This window comes from Podarcis pityusensis (genome assembly GCF_964106645.2).
Source record: "Podarcis pityusensis genome assembly, chromosome: 13".
Classification (NCBI taxonomy): domain Eukaryota; kingdom Metazoa; phylum Chordata; class Lepidosauria; order Squamata; family Lacertidae; genus Podarcis; species Podarcis pityusensis.
In genome coordinates this window covers 31,038,856-31,059,439 of record NC_138038.1, presented here as the reverse complement: position 1 = coordinate 31,059,439, position 20,584 = coordinate 31,038,856, and the positions used below count along the sequence as shown (strand labels likewise).

The 20,584-nt window shown below is 43.6% G+C and overlaps 2 protein-coding genes and 1 long non-coding RNA gene across 3 annotated transcripts in view; 2 read left to right on the top strand and 1 right to left on the bottom strand.

Annotated features, from left to right (window-relative positions):
• Window positions 1-1,511: 1,511 nt before the first annotated feature.
• On the top strand, window positions 1,512-15,498 carry SBK2 (SH3 domain binding kinase family member 2). Its single transcript, XM_080978463.1, is given in 5 exon segments — window positions 1,512-1,905; window positions 1,907-1,959; window positions 10,162-10,334; window positions 12,423-12,625; window positions 13,328-15,498. Coding segments are annotated over 5 exon segments (1,062 nt in total). The 5' UTR covers window positions 1,512-1,830; the 3' UTR covers window positions 13,886-15,498.
• Window positions 4,749-17,098, bottom strand: LOC308461575. Its single transcript, XR_013978907.1, has 3 exons — window positions 15,940-17,098; window positions 6,555-6,651; window positions 4,749-5,719 (listed from the first exon to the last, which is right to left on the bottom strand). It is a non-coding gene; the product is annotated as an uncharacterized lncRNA (long non-coding RNA).
• A 2,033-nt stretch (window positions 17,099-19,131) lies between these two features.
• Window positions 19,132-20,584, top strand: part of LOC308461450 (uncharacterized protein) — a 32,285-nt gene continuing 30,832 nt past the window's right edge. The window contains exon 1 of the mRNA XM_080978387.1: window positions 19,132-19,233. The gene's annotated coding sequence lies outside the window, so the exon portion shown is untranslated. The remainder of the gene's footprint in view (window positions 19,234-20,584) is intronic.

The following is a 20,584-nucleotide window of genomic DNA, read 5'->3' as shown; positions in this document are numbered from 1 at the left end:
TGAATGTCATTAAAGCTAAAAAAAAACCAATCAATTAGACTGATTTGCTCAGTAGCTAAACTGAATCACAAGTGAACTGTCTTCTGATTTCATTATACTGTATTTTGGTTCACTGAGCTGTTTTTGTTTGTTTCCTGTCAGATAAAGAAACTAGGCCCTGAAATTTAAAGATGAGAGATGCTGATACATTAATAATTTCCCAATCATTGATCACCATGAATTTTCAAAATATCCAACTATCTTTATTTCTAAGGACACCTTTCAAGACAGAAATGGTCATTAAACCAACATTACTTACATCTACAGTTCACCACATAGCTTGGCCCCAACTAAGAGCCAAATGCTAAGTTGGAGCTTGAACAGCAAGCTCAAGAGATCCAAGTCAAATCTCTACCCACTCCATTTGCCAATGCTGCTGCCAGCATCACTTTGACAAATCTACCCTGAATCCTTCCAATAGGATGGGTCAGGTAGGTCACAATACCTTCTAACAGTCCAGTCATATCCCTCTGTTGGACTCTCATTGTTAAATCAAATCACATGAATCATGATCAAGTGAAGGAGAGACTAATCACTTTTAACCTTTGAGTTGTTTTGCATATTGCAAATTCATTGGCCATCGCAGCATGGAGAAAGCACAGGCACGTGAAGCACCCTCAGCAATGCTGGGTTCCCTCGTTTTGCCCAAACCACTGAGGTTCTGTCCCATTAATGCGCAAAGCACTTGCTGAAATTTCAGAATTCAGCAGATGTTGTTTTCAGGGCTTATTCTGTTGCAGCCAGCCAGCCAGAAGCATGTGATCGAAATCCTCATTTCTCTTGGCTGCAGAGCTTAATCCGAGCTATACTGTTCCTGTTTTGTACAGCAGGACAGCACAGGATTATGTAAAGTGACAAAATAGAAGAGGCTGCTTTTGCATATGCACAGAGTATACTTCACAGCTATCTTTGGTAAAGCAGCAAGAGGCAGGGCTGCTAACACAGAGAACTGGATTGAACTAGGTACCTCTCACTTATGAGGGTGTGACTTACTTCTCCCTATTTACTCTTTCTGTACAATTCAAAATGATATACATCTCTTTTGCATACCACCGACTATTGTACTGAACGCAAAAAAAAGTACTCGCTGCTTAATTTTTCCTCTCTAGTGTGGAAGACAATTCATTTCCCTAAGTGAAATATTGGCTTTTGGGGAGGTCCAGGCTTTCTTACAAGCCTGGGTTTGCTGTACATGTTACATAAGCTGCACCACACTGATTTCCATGGAAACCACCTTAAGAGGTAGCCAGCTGTTGGCAACCTCAGAACATGGTACAGACATTTGTCACAGCTTACTCTTGCAGGATCCCTTGTACTTTTCAGCTAGCATGAATAGTGTGGAGAGGAGATGGACACGTGGGGGGTGCAGAAGGAGGGAGACCACGATTTCCCCGTCCCCCCTGCTTGTCTGCTTGCTTCCTCTCTCTCTTTCTCTCTCTCTCTCCCCCTCCCCATGCAGTGAAGAGACATGGACACAGGATGTCACTGTATCACAACTGCAGCATAAAGGATTATGGGGAATGGCAGAGGACTATGGGAGAGAGGTGAAAGGCCATTGAATCCCCCAGAAACAGGAGCCCAAACTCTTGCTGCGGGTTAGGTATCCTGGCAGATGCCATGGTCTGGGCTGAATGCTGCCGGGTGGAGCAGCCTGCCTGGTATGCTCAACTCTTTCATCTGTCCTAGAGAGATAGATGACACCCTCGCTTGCGCTCCCCCTCTTCAAACTCCAGCTCCATAGGGTGTGTGTGGCACAGGAGAAGAGGCGGAGCGTCACGCTTAGACCCGGTAATGCCTGGCAGACACCCCGGCTGCACTCTGGACAGTTTCACCAGACAGCAGCAGAAGCAAGCAAGCAAGCGAGCGAGAGAGAGAGAGAGAGAGACTGGGCACTCCAGAGATCCTTCAGCACAGCAGGAAGTAAGTACCAGGTGGAGTCCGCGGTGCCAGGGTGGGGGACTAGGTCCTGGTGTCAGCTCTGTTACCTGGGCTGCAGACAGCAGAGTCCTGATGGAACAATCTGACAGGTGGCTTCCATTCAAATAACTATGGGTCTGCCTGCTACCCTAGTGCATTCAGACAGTTTGCAAAGGTGTTCTCGGGTACGGAATGCAAGAGAACAGTCCAACTGTGTAAGCCAAAGCCAGAATAAAGGGCAAGAAATAATTATCGACACTGACTAATCAGTACAGAGTGTTCATTGTAAAAAGTGTCCCTGGTTTTTGTCTAGGCGATTGATGTGTGAGGAATTGCAGTGCAGTGCAGCAGAAATGTGCAGGAAGAGCCAGGTGTTAAGGGCTAGTGCAATGTGGAATTCCAGCAAAGTGTCCATCGTTTGCCTGCTACTGTTCTATACTTCTTTCCCACCTCTTTCCAGTCATGTCTTGTACTGTGTATGTTCATGTTGCCACCTCATAAGTGGCTGTCAGTATCAGGGGTGATGAAATGTGCAGAACATTGATGTCACATTGCACATTATGTTACAGTACATGTCCCCGGGAAGGGAGAAGAACAAATACAAAGGGGCAGCTCAGTGTCCCTTGTGTCTAGTTCCACACTACATTTACTGGCCAAAGTTATTGGGAATTTGAGTAAAAACCTCTATAAATCCCAGAGGGGTTTTCTCTCTCGTCCAATACTCACAATTAAGGTTTCTTTGCAGTTATCTGATCCATGATGCCCAGTCAGAATATGGTAATATACAGGTGTATGTGCCAACAGGAGTGAATGCATCCCCCCCCCCCGTGCCCTGTGGTCCCTCTCAATCTTTGTTTTTCAAAGGAAACATATACTTGCCTTCATATCCAGCAGTGATCAGTGGCAGACTTTGGGTTCTCACATTTCAGCGGCGCCCTGTGCGACGCTAAAGTTCACTCCCCCCACCTCGCACGCTCCGTTCTACATCATTATTGCAGCGCCCCCTGTTGCACGGTGCCCAGAGCGACCAAACCAGTCATGCTACCCTAAAACCGCCTCTGCGGGGATCACTTATTTATCCCTGTTTCAGGTAGGCTGCATTCCATTTTATTAAAAGTGTCTTGGAAGCTTCCTATTCAAATTTTCCAGCACCTGAAAAAACAGCTTCTAAAAAGGAAGAAAAGAAAAAAAAGCCCTAGGGGAGTGTGTGTGGCTTTGTGATGTACGAGGGTCAGTCAATTAGCATGGAACACATCTGGTTTGTGTTGGTTAACCAATATACAGTAGCAAATTTTCTCTTTAGCTCAATCCTGTCGGGAAGATTGTGCATCCAGCCAAAACAGGGTCTGTGTTTGCACAGTGTTCTGACTACTCTAACCAGCTAGGTCTGTGCACCGGCATGTATGAACACATGTAGCTGTCTTATATGCTTTCAGACCATTGGGCCTCTGTAGCCCAATATTATCTACTACAACTGGTAACATTTTATCAAGATCTCAGGCAAATATAATTCCTTGCCCTACTTCCCAAGCTTTAACTGGAGATCCTGCACAGACAAAAAAACACTTTCACTGAGCTGAGGCCCTCCAAAATAACAGAGGCAATTCAGAACTACTGCTATGCTTATGGTGATGCCTTTTCCCTGCTTGAACCCACAGCAGCTTCTTGTCCACAGTAAGCAGATGGCCAGAGTCCTTCATTGTGAGCGGAAAGTACCAGGCTGCTGTCAACAACACACTCCTGCTGATACAGCTTGAAGCAGTGTAGAAAACTGATAGCTCCTATCCTGTGCATCAGTAAAAAGCACAAAAAATGTTACCAGACATGATGGTTGTATGAACTGGCCTGCACGCAGTTTTAACTGCTATGGGGAGAATGTGTGCTTAAAACATAGCTGTCAACTTTTCCCTTTTCTTGTGAGGAATCCTATTCGGAATAAGGGAATTTCCCTTAAAAAAGGGAAACATTGACAGCTATGGCTTAAAAGCCTTCTGTGATTGTTCTCTGTGTTTAACTGAACCACTAAACAAGGTCTCTGCACATTCCAACATTGTTTTTTTATAAACAACACACAACTAAATTCCGTGCAAAAAACGAATTAGTCAACTTCTATATAAAATAAAATAAATGTATGCAGATCTATTCTTATTTTTCATTAACTTCCTCACCAACATGGTGAAAGGGGGAAGCTATGCAAGGCACTGAATCTCTGAAACCCTGGGAATCCTGCTCAGTCCTTACCCTTGTTTCTGAAATTTCACCAGCTATCTGCAAGCCTACCCAGAACATTAAGGACTAGACACTTACTAGTCCTTACAGGCGGCAGCAGTGGGGCAGAGGACAAGGTGATGGTGGTGGGTGCATGCCATTTTCTGTTTGCCTCAAATGTCAAAATGCTCTTCGCTCAGTGGCAACTTCACAAGCCCTGGTCTAAACTTGCACAGATAAACAGAATACCTTTGCCCTTTAGAAATTACAACAGGAAAGAGGGATACCTATTTACTTGTAATTTTCTTCCTTTGGGCATAAGCAGTGCTTTAAATAAAGAATGTAGTGAGTATTTCACAAGGAGTTTGAGCTTGTAAAGGAGTTGTTTTCTAAAACCGATTGTTCTCACCTAGTAAGCTTAGCTCCTCCTGAATAGTTATTCCTTAACTGCTAGTATTTCGTTAGAATCAAGGAGGAACTAATGAGAATGAAGGCAAGGCAGGGTAGCCAATTTGCATTGCAAAAAAGAAAGGAAATCACCAAAAAAGAATTGCATAAAAGATACATTAATTTATATGTATTGATGCAAATTTAGAAAATGTTTTCTATAATTTCAAAATACATCTCCCTGTATGGAGTGAGGCTGTGGACAGGCGGCCTATGCACTTGCTCAGTCTGCTCCCAGGCGTTGCTAACCGTTGATGGGCAGCTTCAAGCACTTGGTTTTCCTTCTTATATTTCTTCATCTTTAAACCAAATGGCCATTCAAACTGCAGAAACACACCTTCATATAGAGAGCTGTCCTTCCAAGAAAGAATTGACCTCTGTAGAGTAGATCATATGGCCATCCAAAGCAAGGTTTGGAGGTCAGATTTCAAAGCAGGAGGGGAAGCAAAAGCACAAACGTGAGAGGAGTTGTCTCCTTCAAAAATGGAAGAATGGCCTTATCTTCTGAATCTCTCTGACCTTTCTTAGGGTCAGAGACAGACTCTGTTCACTTGCATGAGTAGAAAATTCACCATAGAACTCACATGCCCTTTAAACAAGGAAGCAGAATTTCACAGAAATTGTGGCAAAGCATCAAACAGGCCAGTTGGGTCCACCTTTATTAGTAGTGGGGTAGCAGCAAGGTTTATCTGTGGGCTGCACCTATAGGTAGAGCGAATGAAGGAGAGGAAGAGGGGACTTAATGAAAAGTTTTCCTCTTTCGACTAATGAAAAATGGTCTCTTTTGCCCTGTGCAAACAAATGGCACCTGAGTGAAACAGGCCTCAGATTTGCTCGGTTACCAGGGCAACCGCCTCCCCTTCAACCCTGCTTTGCGTGCAAGGTTTGTCCTGAGAGGCAGATTGGGTTCCTTGCAAGTGTCCAAGCCCACATGATCGATCACAGCCAAGTGGCATGCAGCAGCAGCCGCGAATGGGCAGGCCAAATATTTGTTGCTTTGCCTGTAACTGGAGAGTATTCTGTGGAGTCTTGGTTGGTGTCTCTGCCACTCATTTGGAAGAGATACAGCCGCAATGGGAGATGAGACTTCCTTCACTTCACACTGAAGCTTAAGGGAGAGGAGATTTATAGTTAGTAGCAATAAAAACACACTGTGCTTTTATTTACTATTGTAAATAATAATAATAATCCAATGCTGAGCAAGTGGGGTGTGCGAGGGCTGCAGGGGAGAGGAGGGGAAAGTGCACAGCCCTGTGTTTTTACTTTGGGCTTAAAATCATTTGAGGTGGGAAAGCCCACAAACGGCGTTTGTACGGCGTTTTTATTTTATTTTTCACACAGTGATCTATTTGTGTGAAATTGTCCCTATGCGTGAGAGAAACCAGAAGGGTATCGCATCAGAGGGGTCATAAAATGGATGTGGTGCCTTTTCATTTGCTAGGGCTAATAAAAGCAAGACGCCCTATGAGCATGTACTGCTCCCACCACTGAATAACCAAAACCAGACTCTACACCACTCATCTAGCTCATCCAGACTTCTAGGCACCCTTGAGCCTCGATGTTGCTTATTTATTTATTTATTTATTTATTTAAGCATCTTTCTCTCTCCCTTTCACATTTGCCTCTGTTTACTGGGCTTATCTCTAGGAGCAGACTAGGCAGGAGAGGGGAAAAGGAGAGGGTGGTTGGACCTTGCCATGCCCTTTCCCTCTGCCTCTAGAAGCTTGGAAACGGATCTCCAGTGGCTTTAAGAGCGTGTCAATCCCATTTAGGCCCAAATCCGCATGAACTTTCCTAGCCTGTAAGAGAGGACGCTTGGCATGGAATCAGAAGGCAGGCACTCTGGCAGCAGCTAAGCAAAGGGGGCTGCAGGCGACTGTGTCCATCTTCCGTGGGGCACCAGAAATGTAATTTAGAACATGACATAGAGCCAGTCTGCTCACCCGCTAGAACTGGACCGCAAAAAGAGTGTGTAGAAAGAAGTCACCATCAAAGAGATTTTCCATTCTGCCTTCCAGCATTCTAGAGTTCTACACAGTTCTGCAACCGGGACAATGTTTTATAAGTGGAATTAGTTAGGGAGATTGATACACTTTAGCTAACGCCTTGCTAAATTTGGAATATGTGCGTATGGAGTGGGAGAGGGGGAAGGGACTAGAATCAAAAATTGTGGCTCAAAGAATCCCAGGAATACTACAGAGGCAGTGCATCCAATCTGCTGTAGATGCAACTGTTTCAGCGTGTTTGGCCTGGCCCACTCATAATGTAGACTACATAGATGGAAACAACAAGCTGTTACAATACATCTACATGCAAGACTTCCCACAGTTGACATGTAAGGATTAAGAGGGCAAAGGATACAGTATACGCCCTTTCTAGGGTTAGAGTTGCATCTACGCATATACAGAGTACCTTTGCTTGACTTCCATCACAGATGCTGGATTGGCTCAGCTGAGGGAGCTCTAATACCTCTCTTTTTTTGGCAGCCCCAGGTGGGGAGGAGCAGTGGATGTTTGGGGCAATCGGGGTAGGTAGACATTGGCTGTGTGGAAAAACCTGCCTGGAGAGGAAGAGCAAACTCGGGCTCCTGTTGTGCATCTATCTATCTGCCAGAGACTCGCCTTGAGTTTCTGTATTAAATTTCATTGATAAATAATTATATTAAATCTATTAATTGTGTGCTTAATTTATATACAATATATATAAAAACATATCTGTGTATATTAAATAATATAAACTATATTGCAAACACTTTAATTAACAATATCGAAATTTAATTCAGTGTGTGGCCTGCAGGTTCTGTGCTGAAGTGCTCTTGCAACGTCTTCGTCTGAGAGGCTGGACTGCCCTGAGCTAAGAGCAGACGAAGACCGCAAGGCTCTTAGTCTGCGTACAGAAGGCTAGCTAGTTTAGATGTACTCTGTGTGGCAATTCACAGAAACTAGAATCCATATCCAAACACTGCACTGTGAAAAACAATGGCAGCTGTTTCTTATGGGATGATCACATGCATTCCTATTTAGTGGATGAGCATGATGACACACACATATGGTTTTATTTATCTGTGTGAAAACTATAAATCCTCTCTCTCTCTCTCTCTCTCTCTCTCACACACACACACACACACACAAAACAACAACAACAACACAGAATGAATTGTATTAGGAGGTGTTTATAAGTAACTTGGATTGACATTATTTCCCCTGGTTCTATATGCTCCTGTTCTGGCAACTAGTCAGGAGGACTTTAAAAGTCTGGCTGTTTGGCAAGCCTAAAATTGCTTCCTGGTGTCCTAAATGAGCAAAGGCATGGAGCTAGAGGCACATTTTAAGCTGCCAATAAAGAGGAACGCATTGCAACTTAATCCACATTTACTATTTTCCCTCAAAACTGCTGAAATTGGATTGAGTGGTTGCGCTGTGCATTCAAACAGATTGTGTGATATGTTGCTGGTCTCATAACTGCATAACTACTTCAGCATCATAATAATAACAGTCCAAATCCACTCAGCTCACATGCCTGCCACATCAATGTGGATGTGTGAATGAATTTACCTTCAGTTAGGGCTAGAATGCCTAGTCAAATAGATTAATCCATCAAAAAATTTTGACTGATGAAAAGGTGTCCTGAATTACTCAGGCAGTAGATTTTACAAACTTTTTTTTTTTAAAAAAAATGTAAGTACTTAAGTGCAGATGACATCTTGAAAGAGGTGGCTCCTCCTGTGTGAAAGAGAAGAGGAAGGATGCCCTTTCAAGATGATGTTTTCTGAATGAATTCTAAGATTGACACCACCTTCAACTGAAAGGACTTCTTTCTACTTTTCCTTCTGAGAGGTAATTCCTTTTGAAAGAATTCAGCCCAGAAATATCATCTAAGTGGAGAACTAAAGCATGCTTAAAAAAACCCAACTGGACCCTGGAGACGTGGGATGGAACTGGGAATTCATAATGTGCAACATTCAGATGCGGACGTTGGGGGACAGGGGCAGGGAAGTCAAATTTTGGATGAATTTTGGTTGCCCCAAGGCCATCTGGACCAATTCATACTTTTCATGGTGTATAAAGAGTGCCAGGCATGTGTGTTCTTCTGTTTCAAGGTCACTGAGAGGTTTCCAGGGTATCTGAACACCCTGGGGAGCTGCGGGGGAAGCAAAGAAAAGCAAAGGCTCATCCTAGAGACCTTTTGCAGCTATAGGATGGCTCTGTTTATTGCCTTGGCCCAAGAGACACCAAATAGTGAGGAGAATGCGTCATCACCATATGTTGAGGGGAAAGAGGGGAGGTAAATGACTTCCTTCCCTGTTCTGGGCATTGTCGGCCAATTGGTACCAAAGAAGGACAGAACTTTTTTTTATGTATGCTACAACAGCAGCAAGAATACTCATTGCAAAGTATTGGAAGACACAAGATCTACCCACTTTGGAAGAATGGCAGATGAAGGTGATGAACTATATGGAACTGGCGGAAATGACTGGCAGAATCCGAGACCAGGGAGAAGAGTCGGTGGAAGAAGATTGGAAGAAATTTAAAGCCTATTTACAGAAATATTGTAAAATTAATGAATGTTAGAATGATGATGGATAGAAAGTAAGTGGTTTCTAGCTGTAATACTATAAGGGAATATAAAAAATGGATTACTAACAGGTAAAAATTTAACGTTACAATATTTTAAGATTTAAGATTTGGATAAACAAAGAGGGGAAGGATTTGCTGAACCAACAAACCGAACTGGAATACAAAAAAGGGAGGCGTGAGGAGGTCCGGGAAATAAGCTAATGAAAAATAAGTAATGGAAAGATTGAGTTGTTTTTAACTATTTTTATTTTGTATTTTTCTTTTTTCTATTTTTATTTTGTAATATTTTGAAAATTTCAATAAATATTTTATTAAAAAAAAGAAGAGAGATTGGTGGGTGGTGAGGGCACATCTGCATGGTAGGGAACCATTACCAAGCTTCTTGAAATCTGAAACAAACTCCTGGGACATTAAGTGCAGGAGAAACTAGTCCTTGGAAAAACAAGGAATTTTTGAGAACCCAGCAAAAAGTAAAAAAAAGTTTGGGCAATATGAGTGACCATACCTCCATAGGAGTGCCATTAGATGCTCTCTCCCTCCCCACCAGGAAAGGAGTGAGTGAAGATCTGCAACAGGAACAAGTGGGGAATAAAGATCTACATCAGGATCTGCTGCTCCTGTGGATCCTGCTGCCTGAGGTGGTCACCTCACTTTGCCTCATGGGTGGGCTGGCCCTGCTGCTTGGACCATGTGAAGAGATATTTTGAGTAACAAAAACAACAACATTTTTTTTATTTGTACTCTTCTGACTAGGGTGCCTTAAAAAAACCAAATCACCTTGGTTAGGACTAATTTTGTTTGCTACATTTGGATTTCTTGTGCTGTTTGGTTGTTTTCAATTACTTTTGACTTAGGAGAATTGAAATGTTATATATTTGTATATATGTAGAGAACTGGCTTTCTGCTGTCCTCCCCTGCCCAATGCAATTCATTTCAAGCTATACTTAGCAAATTCTTCCTGTGTTTCTTGCAGCTTGGTCATGGACCTGTCCTCAGGCATGGAGGCCCAGGCTCTCCTAGAAGACATGTTGGAAATCACGGCCCAGAGTTTGGTGCACATGGAGGTGTCTGAGCACTACCACATCATCAAGGAGTTGGGCAAGGGGAAATATGGGCAGGTGGTGCTGGTGACTCACAGGAAGAGAGGTAAGGGTGGATTGCCTTGTGTGCTCTGGCAACTCCACTCACCAACAGGCTGTTTATGTTGAAAGGGCAACTAGGGATGAGAATACTTCAGTGGCCAGGTGTGCCACTGTTGCTGTTGGAGAAGGTTGGACCACTTGCCATAACCAATGGGTGTGGTAACAATTTCAAATTACTATGTGTGATCTGTGGTCAGCCAATCATGCACAGCAGTGGTCATGGACAGAACTGGGCATTTTTTTTTTTTAAAAAACCCACTCTATTCAGTCACTCGTTTCATTCATTTATTAAACTTATGAATCACTTGTCACCTGAAGGTCCCCAAGTGGGTGACAAGACCTCTACTGTGGGCATTTGGTGCGAAACAACTTATCATTGCCTGTGGAGGCATTCACCTTTCATCTCGTGACCGTAGAAAGAGTGCCCAAACAATTTCAAACAAACTCCACATATCAAGCAACATTCTTGACCCAGTCCTTAGTGGTTTCACTGAAGCCCATTTTAATGAAAATATCATTGTGAATGTAGTCCTTACAACTTGTCTTGCGCCTAAAAGATTTATGGGCCCCAAAAAGCATGAATGGGACTGATTCTTCCCAATTTTGAAATTCAGAATTAACAGCATAATCCTACCCGCGTCTATTCATAAGAAAGTTAGGTAAAGTTAAAAGGACCCCTGACCATTATGTCCAATCGTGACCGACTCTGGGGTTGCGGCACTCATCTTGCTTTATTGGCCGAGGAAGCCAGCGTACAGCTTCCGGGTCATGTGGCCAGGATGACTAAGCCGCTTCTGGTGAACCAGAGCAGCGCATGGAAACGCTGTTTACCTTCCCACCGGAGCGGTACCTATTTATCTACTTGCACTTTGATGTGCTTTCGAACTGCTAGGTTGGCAGGAGCACGGACCGAGCAGCAGGAGCTCACCCCATCGTGGGGATTCAAACTGCTGACCTTCTGATCGGCAAGTCCTAGGCTCTGTGGTTTAACCCACATCAAATGGGACTTACTCCCAGGTCAATGGGGCTAAGAACCCCCTTCAATGCAGGAATTTTATCTAAAGCATCCATGACAGTTGGCCATCCAACCTCTGCTTAATAACCGCCAATGAAGGAGAGTCCATTACCTTCCGAGGCAGTCTATTCCACTGTCCAGCAGCGCTTACTGTCAGAAAGTTTTCCCTGATGTTCTCCAAGAATTCTCAGAGATTATAGACAGAGGCTCTGAGATTACACCCGCAAGCTCTTTTAGTATGATTGGGTGCAGCTCATCAGGCTCTAGATAGATAGGACGAGCTGCTGCAAATCCCTGCTTTCTAAATCCAAGTCTTGTTCAAGTGTTTGAAAGGTAACACCCTCATATCCTCACTGCCCCCTCATTTTGTTGCTACTGCAATTCCCCCTCTTCTAATCCATGTTTAGCTATAATGGTTGAACTCGTATCTTAATTATCTCACATGTATGAGTGCTGTATGTTAAAGAGACTTCACCTTAAAGGTAAAGGTAGAGGTACCCCTGCCCGTATGGGCCAGTCTTGACAGACTCTAGGGTTGTGTGCTCATCTCACTCTAGAGGCCGGGAGCCAGCGCTGTCCGCAGACACTTCCGGGTCACGTGGCCAGCATGACAAAGCTGCTCTGGCGAGCCAGCGCAGCACACACGGAAATGCCGTTTACCTTCCCGCTAGTAAGCGGTCCCTATTTATCTACTTGCACCCGGGGGTGCTTTCGAACTGCTAGGTTGGCAGGCGCTGGGACAGAGCAAGGGGAGCGCACCCCACCGCGGGGATTTGAACCGCCGACCATGCGATCGGCAAGTCCTAGGCGCTGAGGTTTTACCCACAGCGCCACCCGCGTCCCTCATGTTATGTTAAAGAGACTTCACCTTACTTGATTTAATTGATAGATGTAATCCCTCTCCTCCCACTATCCAACTCTATATATATATATATATATATATATATATATATATATATATATAGCAATTGGAGTAACACTATGTTTTAGTTGTCTGTTGTGGAAATACATTTACTGTTATTAGAGTAGTATTATCTCAGTGTCTCATTCACTTTTGCATCTTTCAACCTCCCTCAGGGACCCCCATGGCTCTCAAGTTGCTGCCAAAGGCGAGCACTAAACTGGAGAATTTCTTGTATGAATACTGTGTGGCCCTCTCACTCTCCACACACCCTGCCATCGTTGGAATGTTTGGCATCGCCATAGAGTCCAGCCAGCACTATGGTTTTCTCTATGAGGCAGCCTTGCACAAGGACCTCATCTCCATTATCAAGCCCAAGGTAAGGCGTATACACGCACATCCAATGCAAAGCTTAGCTCCCAGCACCCCATGCCTGGGTCTCCTTGGGAAGGAAGGGCAGGATAAAAATACAGTCATACTTTGGATCCGAATGCCTTGGACTCGGATGTTTTGGCTCCCAAATGTCGTAAACCCAGAAGTGAGTGTTCTGGTTTGCGAATGTTCTTTGGAACCCGAATGTCTGATGGGGCTTCAGCGGCTTCCAATTGGCTGCAGGAGCTTCTGAATGTTTTTGGAAGTTGAACAGACTTCTGGAACAGATTCTGTTCGACTTCCAATGTATGACTGTATAATGAAGGAATGAATAATTGGCTTCAGCTAGGAATTCTACCAACACATACGTGGTTTTATTTCTGAAATCGTGAAATGGCTGTTAGCTAAACAAATTACAGCAGGATTTCAAAACAAAAAATCCATAGATTAAACAAAAGCAGTGGGGCAAAGCCTTTTGAAGCTTGCAGCTGAATGTGTCTCGAGATATTTTAACATGGGTTGATGCGGTCATGGTGGCATCACAGAGAGAAAGGAAATGTGATGTTTATTTTTAAATGCCTGTTGAGATTTTGTGGCTTTATTCAAGAGCAGAAAAGGGCTTGTGTTTCAGTGGCAGAGCCTAAACGCTTATGAGGAAGTGAGGAGACCCGACATGATAAAAACACATGCCTTTCTCTTCTCTGACCAGGCTGGCATCCCTGAGCCAGCAGCCAAGCTCTGTGCCAAACAGCTGGTGAGTGCACTGGACTTCATCCACAGCCGGGGCCTTGTCTATCGAGATGTCAAGCCTGAGAACATCCTCCTTTTCGATCGCCATTGCCACTGCATCAAACTGACAGATTTTGGCTTGACGCGGCCCCAGGGCACCCTTCTGCGCCTGGTGGTTGGGATCATCCCTTACACTGCACCCGAGCTGAGCCGTGGCACTGGCGACTCCCCAGGCCTGCCCATTGACGCCAGCCTGGATGCCTGGGCCCTTGGAGTGCTGATCTTCTGCCTGCTCACCGGCTACTTCCCTTGGGAGAAGACGTTGCCTGAGGATTCCTTCTTTGATGACTTTGTGATATGGCAACAGTCCGGCCTAGACGAAGACTTGCCATATCACTGGCGCCCTCTGTCGCCAGATGCCGTCGCCATGTTGCGGAGCCTCCTGGCTCTGGAGCCCACAAAGCGCGGTCCCATTCGCCGGGTTCTCAGCTACCTTGACCGGCCATGGAGAGCAGAAGTGGCGGCCAAAGACCCCTAGCGCAATAAAGCAGAGCAGGAATCCGGTTTATGAGGCTGGGGAGAGAAAAGCACTAAGCAACTCATCCGAATACAAAGATACTTGCAGGAATTCAAATGTTACGTGCTCTCGGCTGGGTTATTTCACAACATTCCCCAAGGAACGTAACACTGGACATTCAGATTTCAGGAGGAGACAAAATGTGTATTCTGTATGCCGTGTGTCTGATCTTCTGGCACTCTTAGTGGCTAAGCATCCTTGTGCTAAGAACAGACTCATCATATATCCCCAAAGGTAAACTCATTTTTCCACAGGCTGCAGAAGCTGATATTGCCCACCTTCTGCCCATCTTCGTCACATCATTTGGGAAAGGCTTGGCATTCCTTGGATGTGAGGAGTGCTAAAGGCTTTTAAGGACATTTACAGTTTCAAACTTTCATAGTGCAACCATACATAAACCTTTATCATGTATACGTGGTATTTTTAATTTCATTATCTGTATAGTTTTCATGCTCTGAATTGAGAGTCACTTTTCTCTGAGGGCTCATTCACACTTCTACTCATCCTACACATTGGAAAGCATGGGTCCTAGCGGCTTCCCGCTTGTCCCATGTTTTCTAGGCACAGCTCTGAGTGGTTTTGTACCACTGCTTTCCTGAGGAAAAGCTGCTCTTTAGCACTGAATTGGAGCAAACGTCAATCCAGAGAAAACCTGATTGATGTTTGTTCCGATTCAGCAGTAAACAGTGGGTTTTCCACAGGGAACATCGCAGGGAAGCGGAAATGTGGATGAGCCCTGAGTGTACAGTGGCAAAAGTTATAGGCTGCCAGCCAGGTTCACATTTCACCTGAGTCCACTAGGTGTCCTTAAGAAAGCTTTTAGTGTCTGCAATATAGGAATCTAATACAGTACTAGTCTATCTTTGACGGGCTGCTGTAGGGATTGTTGAAATACTGGGTTGGATCCAGACTAACTTAGTTGTACTCAGGCCCCATTGAAATCAATGTGGAAAATTAAGTCATGATTTCACTTAAGTCTTGCTGATTTCAGTGATATGCATAACTTCTTTTAAAGAAAGAAGGAAAAGACCTAAGAGCAAAACTCAGTTGAACGCACTTTTCTCAAGATACTGGTTCTACTGTTCCTCTCCCTACTTCTTTTAAAGATTCCTTACAACAAAATGTTTTTTTCCAGTAAATAGTCATAGTAAGCTATGCGGCCTGCATTTAAGACAGTGGTGCCCTGTCTTGATTCATGCTCTATATTTCACACTGCAGTTAGTACCTCATAAAAGAGGTACTAATTTTACCACAATGTCCCTTACTGCTGCGAATGACCTTTGGGGAAATGTTTCGCAACTCTCTTCCTCTTTCCGTTTATCACAGATAGCATTTTTAAAGTTTGAAAGCAGAAGGCATCCACAAATCGACCAGTTGCTCAGGTACCTCATTTCCATTGCCTCCACCACCGTCCACTGCCTGCCAACCTTATCCAACATTAAGTAGACATCTTCCCTGACTATTTTATATCCCCGATATGTGTTCCCCACTTTGTATAAAGAGATCTGGATCACCTACAGCAGTTAGTGATGTGGATTCCATTTGTGTGCACTTTTCTATTTCTTTCTTTCTTTCTTTCTTTCTTTCTTTCTTTTTAAAAAAGATATATAACATACCCAGCAGCTCATTTGCAAGGAAGAAAGACACAATTATACAACATACAGTGGTACCTCGGGTTACATACGTTTCAGGATACATACACTTCAGGTTACAGACTCCGCTAACCCAGAAATAGTACCTCGGGTTAAGAACTTTGCTTCAGGATGAGAACAGAAATCGTGCTCCGGCGGCGTGGCGGCAGTGGGAGGCCCCATTAGCTAAAGTGGTGCTTCAGGTTAAGAACAGTTTCAGGTTAAGAACGGACCTCTGGAACAAATTAAGTACTTAACCCGAGGTACCACTGTATAGAGAAAGAAAGAGATGATGGAAAATTTTAAAATAGACTATTGGGATGGAATCAAAAGGTGATGAGCAGTGCTTTTTTCTATTAAAAAAAAAAAGGTGCCAGTACTCACCATGAAGTTGTTACAGTAAGTGCCACACTTTTTAACAACAAAAAAGAGGTGTTGGTATTGCGTACCCTTGAGTACCCCCTGAAAAAAAAAAGCACTGGTGTTGATGCCAATTATGTTCCAGCATTCAGCTAATTTCTCATCACTAATGCACATAGAATGCATTCCTAGAAATATCAGCAAATTTCTTTGACCCATCAATTTCTGTGCTGTGATGAAGTTCTGTTGTTCTAATGGAATAATCACCATATTGCAAATCTTCACTCACTACTGTCCTCCCTCCACGCCCCGATGGGTACATTTAAAATATTTTGTGCGCTCCTCAAATTATCTAAATTCTAGAGGACAAATACATTTGTAAACACATTTATGGTGCAAACAGCAACGATAACCAAATGTATTTATTAAGACCAACTAAAAACCCGAAATAAAAAGAGTCTTGCAGGATCAGACAAAACACCTTTCTAGCCCAGCATCCCATTTCTCACAGTGGGCAACTGGTTGCCAATGGTGATGGTCCTTTACATTAGCAAAGCTGGTGATTAATTTTAGATGGGTGCTGGGAATTTAAGTGCCCATCTAAAATGCATATCCATTGTATTTATTTATACCTTATAAGGGGCTCTACCAGAAACACTTGAAGCTACAAACATGAGCCTGAACAAACTGTGGGAGGCGGTGGAAGACAGGAGTGCCTGGCATGCTCTGGTCCATGGGGTCACGAAGAGTCGGACACGACTAAACGACTAAACAGCAACAACCAGAAACACTGCTAGAAACAGATTAGAATAATTGTTGGTTTTTATTAAAGTGTTTTAAGACCTCTTTCACGCCAGCATGCCCTTCTGCATCTGAGATCTTACTACTTCAGGCCTGCAAGGCTCATCGTCTGAGTACAGAAGGCTAGATAGTTTAGATGTACGTACTCTGTGTGGCAATTCACAGAAACTAGAATTCATATCAGGCACCGTCTAACATAATCAAATCTGTATGATGTATGTCCCCTTTATGCCCCCAACTACAACAACTACATATGGCCTAAATAAATCTTCCCTCCTCTTGTTTTAAATTATTTTGCTTAACATGTATGCACAAGAAGAATTATGATGAACACAAAAGTTTGTACACTTCTTTGTGACTTCTTAGCTAGTCCTAATAAAAGTATGATGATACTGCTGCTGTTTGAATTTTTTCTAGTGGACTGACATGGATGCCCACAAGTTAATTTGTTATATAGGTACTCCTGTCAGGGAGCCCTGATTGGTCAGGTAACCACAGGGAGTGTACAGGCAGGTAGAAGTCCAGCTCACATCAAGTCTTCAGTATGAACATGCAGAAAGGCAAGTGATGGAACACAGAATCTGAGCCCCACCCACTTGTCAACTCAGCACTCAATGGGTACCCACTCCTTGGCCAATGGTTGACCAGTTTTAATCCAAAAGGGCTGTCTTACTCATATGTGACATTTCCAACATGGAAGCAGGAACTTTGGGATGAGACTTTGAATGGTGGAAGCTCAAAGTATGAGCTACCTTTAAATAGGTTGGCCCTATTGGGAGTTGGATATGCCTCAGAATGTGGTTCACACTTGGCCTCTCCCCTCCCTACCTGTCACCCCCCCCCCACAAATAGTACCATGAGGGGAGCAGCAGGGTAAGAGTTGGGGAAGGTCCTTTTAACACTGGAAGCATACCCTCCAACATTGCTCCAATGAAAATAGGAGGAGGTCACTTCCAACTCTGCAATTTCATGATAAATAACAATAATGTTATTATTTATACCTCTCCCATCTCACTGGGTTGCCCCAGCCACTTCCAACATATATACGAACATAATAAAACATCAAACATTAGAAACTTCCCCATACAGGTCTGCCTTCAGATGCCTTTTAAAAGTTGTATAGTTACTTATCTCTTTGGCTTGAGGGGTGTGTGGTTCACATAACTTTGTAACCTTCAACATCTCTCCAGTGAAAATAGGAATGTCCTAAAGAAAAGTGGGACATTTTGGCATCAAACCAGAAACTGGGGCTGCTTCTGTAAATCCAGGACTGTCCCTGGAAAATAGGGGCACTTGGAGGGTCTGTGGAAATTCAAAAGAAGACTTATTTTTCCCTTTGGGGAAGATGATGGATACTGAGTATTCAATTGGACTGTTTGAGCAAACTGAAAGCTTGAAAACCCCATCAAGGTTTATCAGGTACTTGACTTGAGGACTCAAAGGCAGAATTCAGGCATAGGTTGTGTACACATTATCATTTACCCTGGTTGTAGTGCACTCCCACTGCTGGTGTTTGAAGCCGTTAGCCACAATCCACGTATATGCTGTAGTTTCTTTGATATACTTTCCCTCAAAACAGCATCAATCCAAAAGCAAAATTTAAGCCACATTAGATTTTTTTTTTAAAAAGCCTCCCTTCCCCATGTGACCAAAGTAACCTCCTGCTTCTATTAAAACAACATTGACATGGTTTGAAATTAATGAGTTTAGGGCAATAGCAAGTTTGGCCCTCATCCAATTCCAAATAGGGCCAGCCTATTTGAAGGGGGGCGGGTCATTCCTGGGCATTATTAGCCAAAGGTCAAATTCACACCATACATTTAAAGCACTATGGCACCACTTTAAACAACCATGGCTTCCTCCGAAGAATCCTGGGAAGTGTAGTTTGTTAAGGGTACTGAGAGTTGTTCAACTCCCAGAGCTACAATCCCCAGTGTTTCCTCGGAAGAGGAAGCGCTTGTTAAAACATTCTGGGAATCTCTGGATGATTGATGGCTTCATGAACTGAAACAACATGATGCATATATTCACAAGTTTTGGGAGTTCAGAACTGAAATTTTGTTTAAAAAATGATTTTGGGGGAGGATGCTTAAAAAACACAACAGAATTAAAAGGTGATAAACTCTAAGGTAATAATGGCAAACTCGACAACTTATAACTCTCCCCTCTCACTACCTAAACACACTAAATTCATCAATATCCCAAAATGTAAGAAGATACTTTTTAAACAATAATCTTAAAAAACCCAACAATGTTGGATTATAAATGTGCAATTTTGCAATTGAAAATTTGAATTAGGGAAATCAGCATGTTAATTTCCTTCCCCTTCAACTTCAGCAGCATGTAGAAACTCCTTGCTTAGAATTATTCCTTTCTTAAAGGGAAAGTTGAGGGTAAGGCACGTGCCTCCCTGCACAGGTGTTGCCCTGATCAGTAACACATCCATCAGCTCTGCCTTGTCTCTGTGTTCCTCGGGGACCGCTCAGCGCTGACAATTGGACTGCTGAAACCAACGCGGTAAGACCTGCTGAAATCCATTCACCAAAGAAGGGGAGCGGGAGGGGAAAATGTTGGTGGTTTGGCAGTGAATGTCAGGGGTCTAGAAATGGATCTTTCCACCCTTGTCACCCTGGCATAGTAGCAGCTGCTGTGGCTGCAAAGCAGAGCAGAGAGGTGTTTGTAAATATACCGATCTGTTCGCAGCCTTGCCGCCTGCAGGGTGGGAGGCCACTGGCCTTGTGCCTGGATCCGTGAAAGGGCAACACTTCGGCTAATGCAGTGGGTCGGATTCAGTTATGTCCTGAAAGAGGCATCGAGTGGCTGTTAAGGGGGAGGGAAGGGTCAGGAATCTGTGCCTCTTGAGGACAGAATAAAGAGATAACAAGGAGGGCGAAGCAGAAAGCAGGTGGGAACTCAAGCCTGGGTGAGAAGAGCTTTCTCTTTTTAATTTATTATTTCCATCTGTATGACATTTTCCCAGCTCTGTAGTTCCCAAAGTGGTGCACCCCAAAATAAAAAAAGAAGCAAATGATTCTGACTGCACAATTTCAGCATATTTCTTTAAGGGGAAGAAGCTGGAAACAGGAAGCAAGTACCCAAGGGAGGGTGAAGTTTCTTCATAGTTCCTTTTTTCACTTCCTGGTTCCCTATTTCATTCTAGCCCCCATCTGCCTTTTTTAGTGCTGCCTTTAAAACTGCATAGTGGTTTTGAAAGGAGAAATAAGTGGGTATGCCAGAGTGTGGCCCTCCCCACATCTTGTAACTAGTAGTTGTAGCATCAAGAGTGATACTACATACTATCTGAAGGCAAGTCCTGTTTTGAGCATGCAAAACGAGGTGCCTGCTTTCTTCATTGGCCTGGTTCACACATAACCCCAAAACATGGTGTATTAAACTGTGGCTTAGTGCCATGTATGAACCCATCTCAGCAGGTTAGCAAAGGTTTCTGAAGGGTTGCTCATTAACCAAGCTTTTTAGTTGGTTTATAAACCTTACCTAGTGTTGTAGCTAAGGCTGTGTATTCATTAGTGGCTTGAAATGCAAGGTTGTCTGCTGTTTCAAGCCACATATTCATTATATGCACACTGTTGAACATGCCAGAAATTGGGTGGGGATGTATTCACCTGAAGTGCTTTAACTGTTTGGTTTTGCTGTGTTTACAACCCCTGCAAACTCCAATGAAGCTGTCATCTGCATATGTGCAATGGTTACCTCCAATATAAACACCACAGCTTATGTTTTCAAATCAGGCAGAAGCTGCTTTAAATACAACAAACGGCAGCATTTCTCAAGAAACTACAGGATACACATGAATTGTGGCTAACATCATGCATACGCAGCTTCAAACACCAGCGAAGTCTGAGTAAAC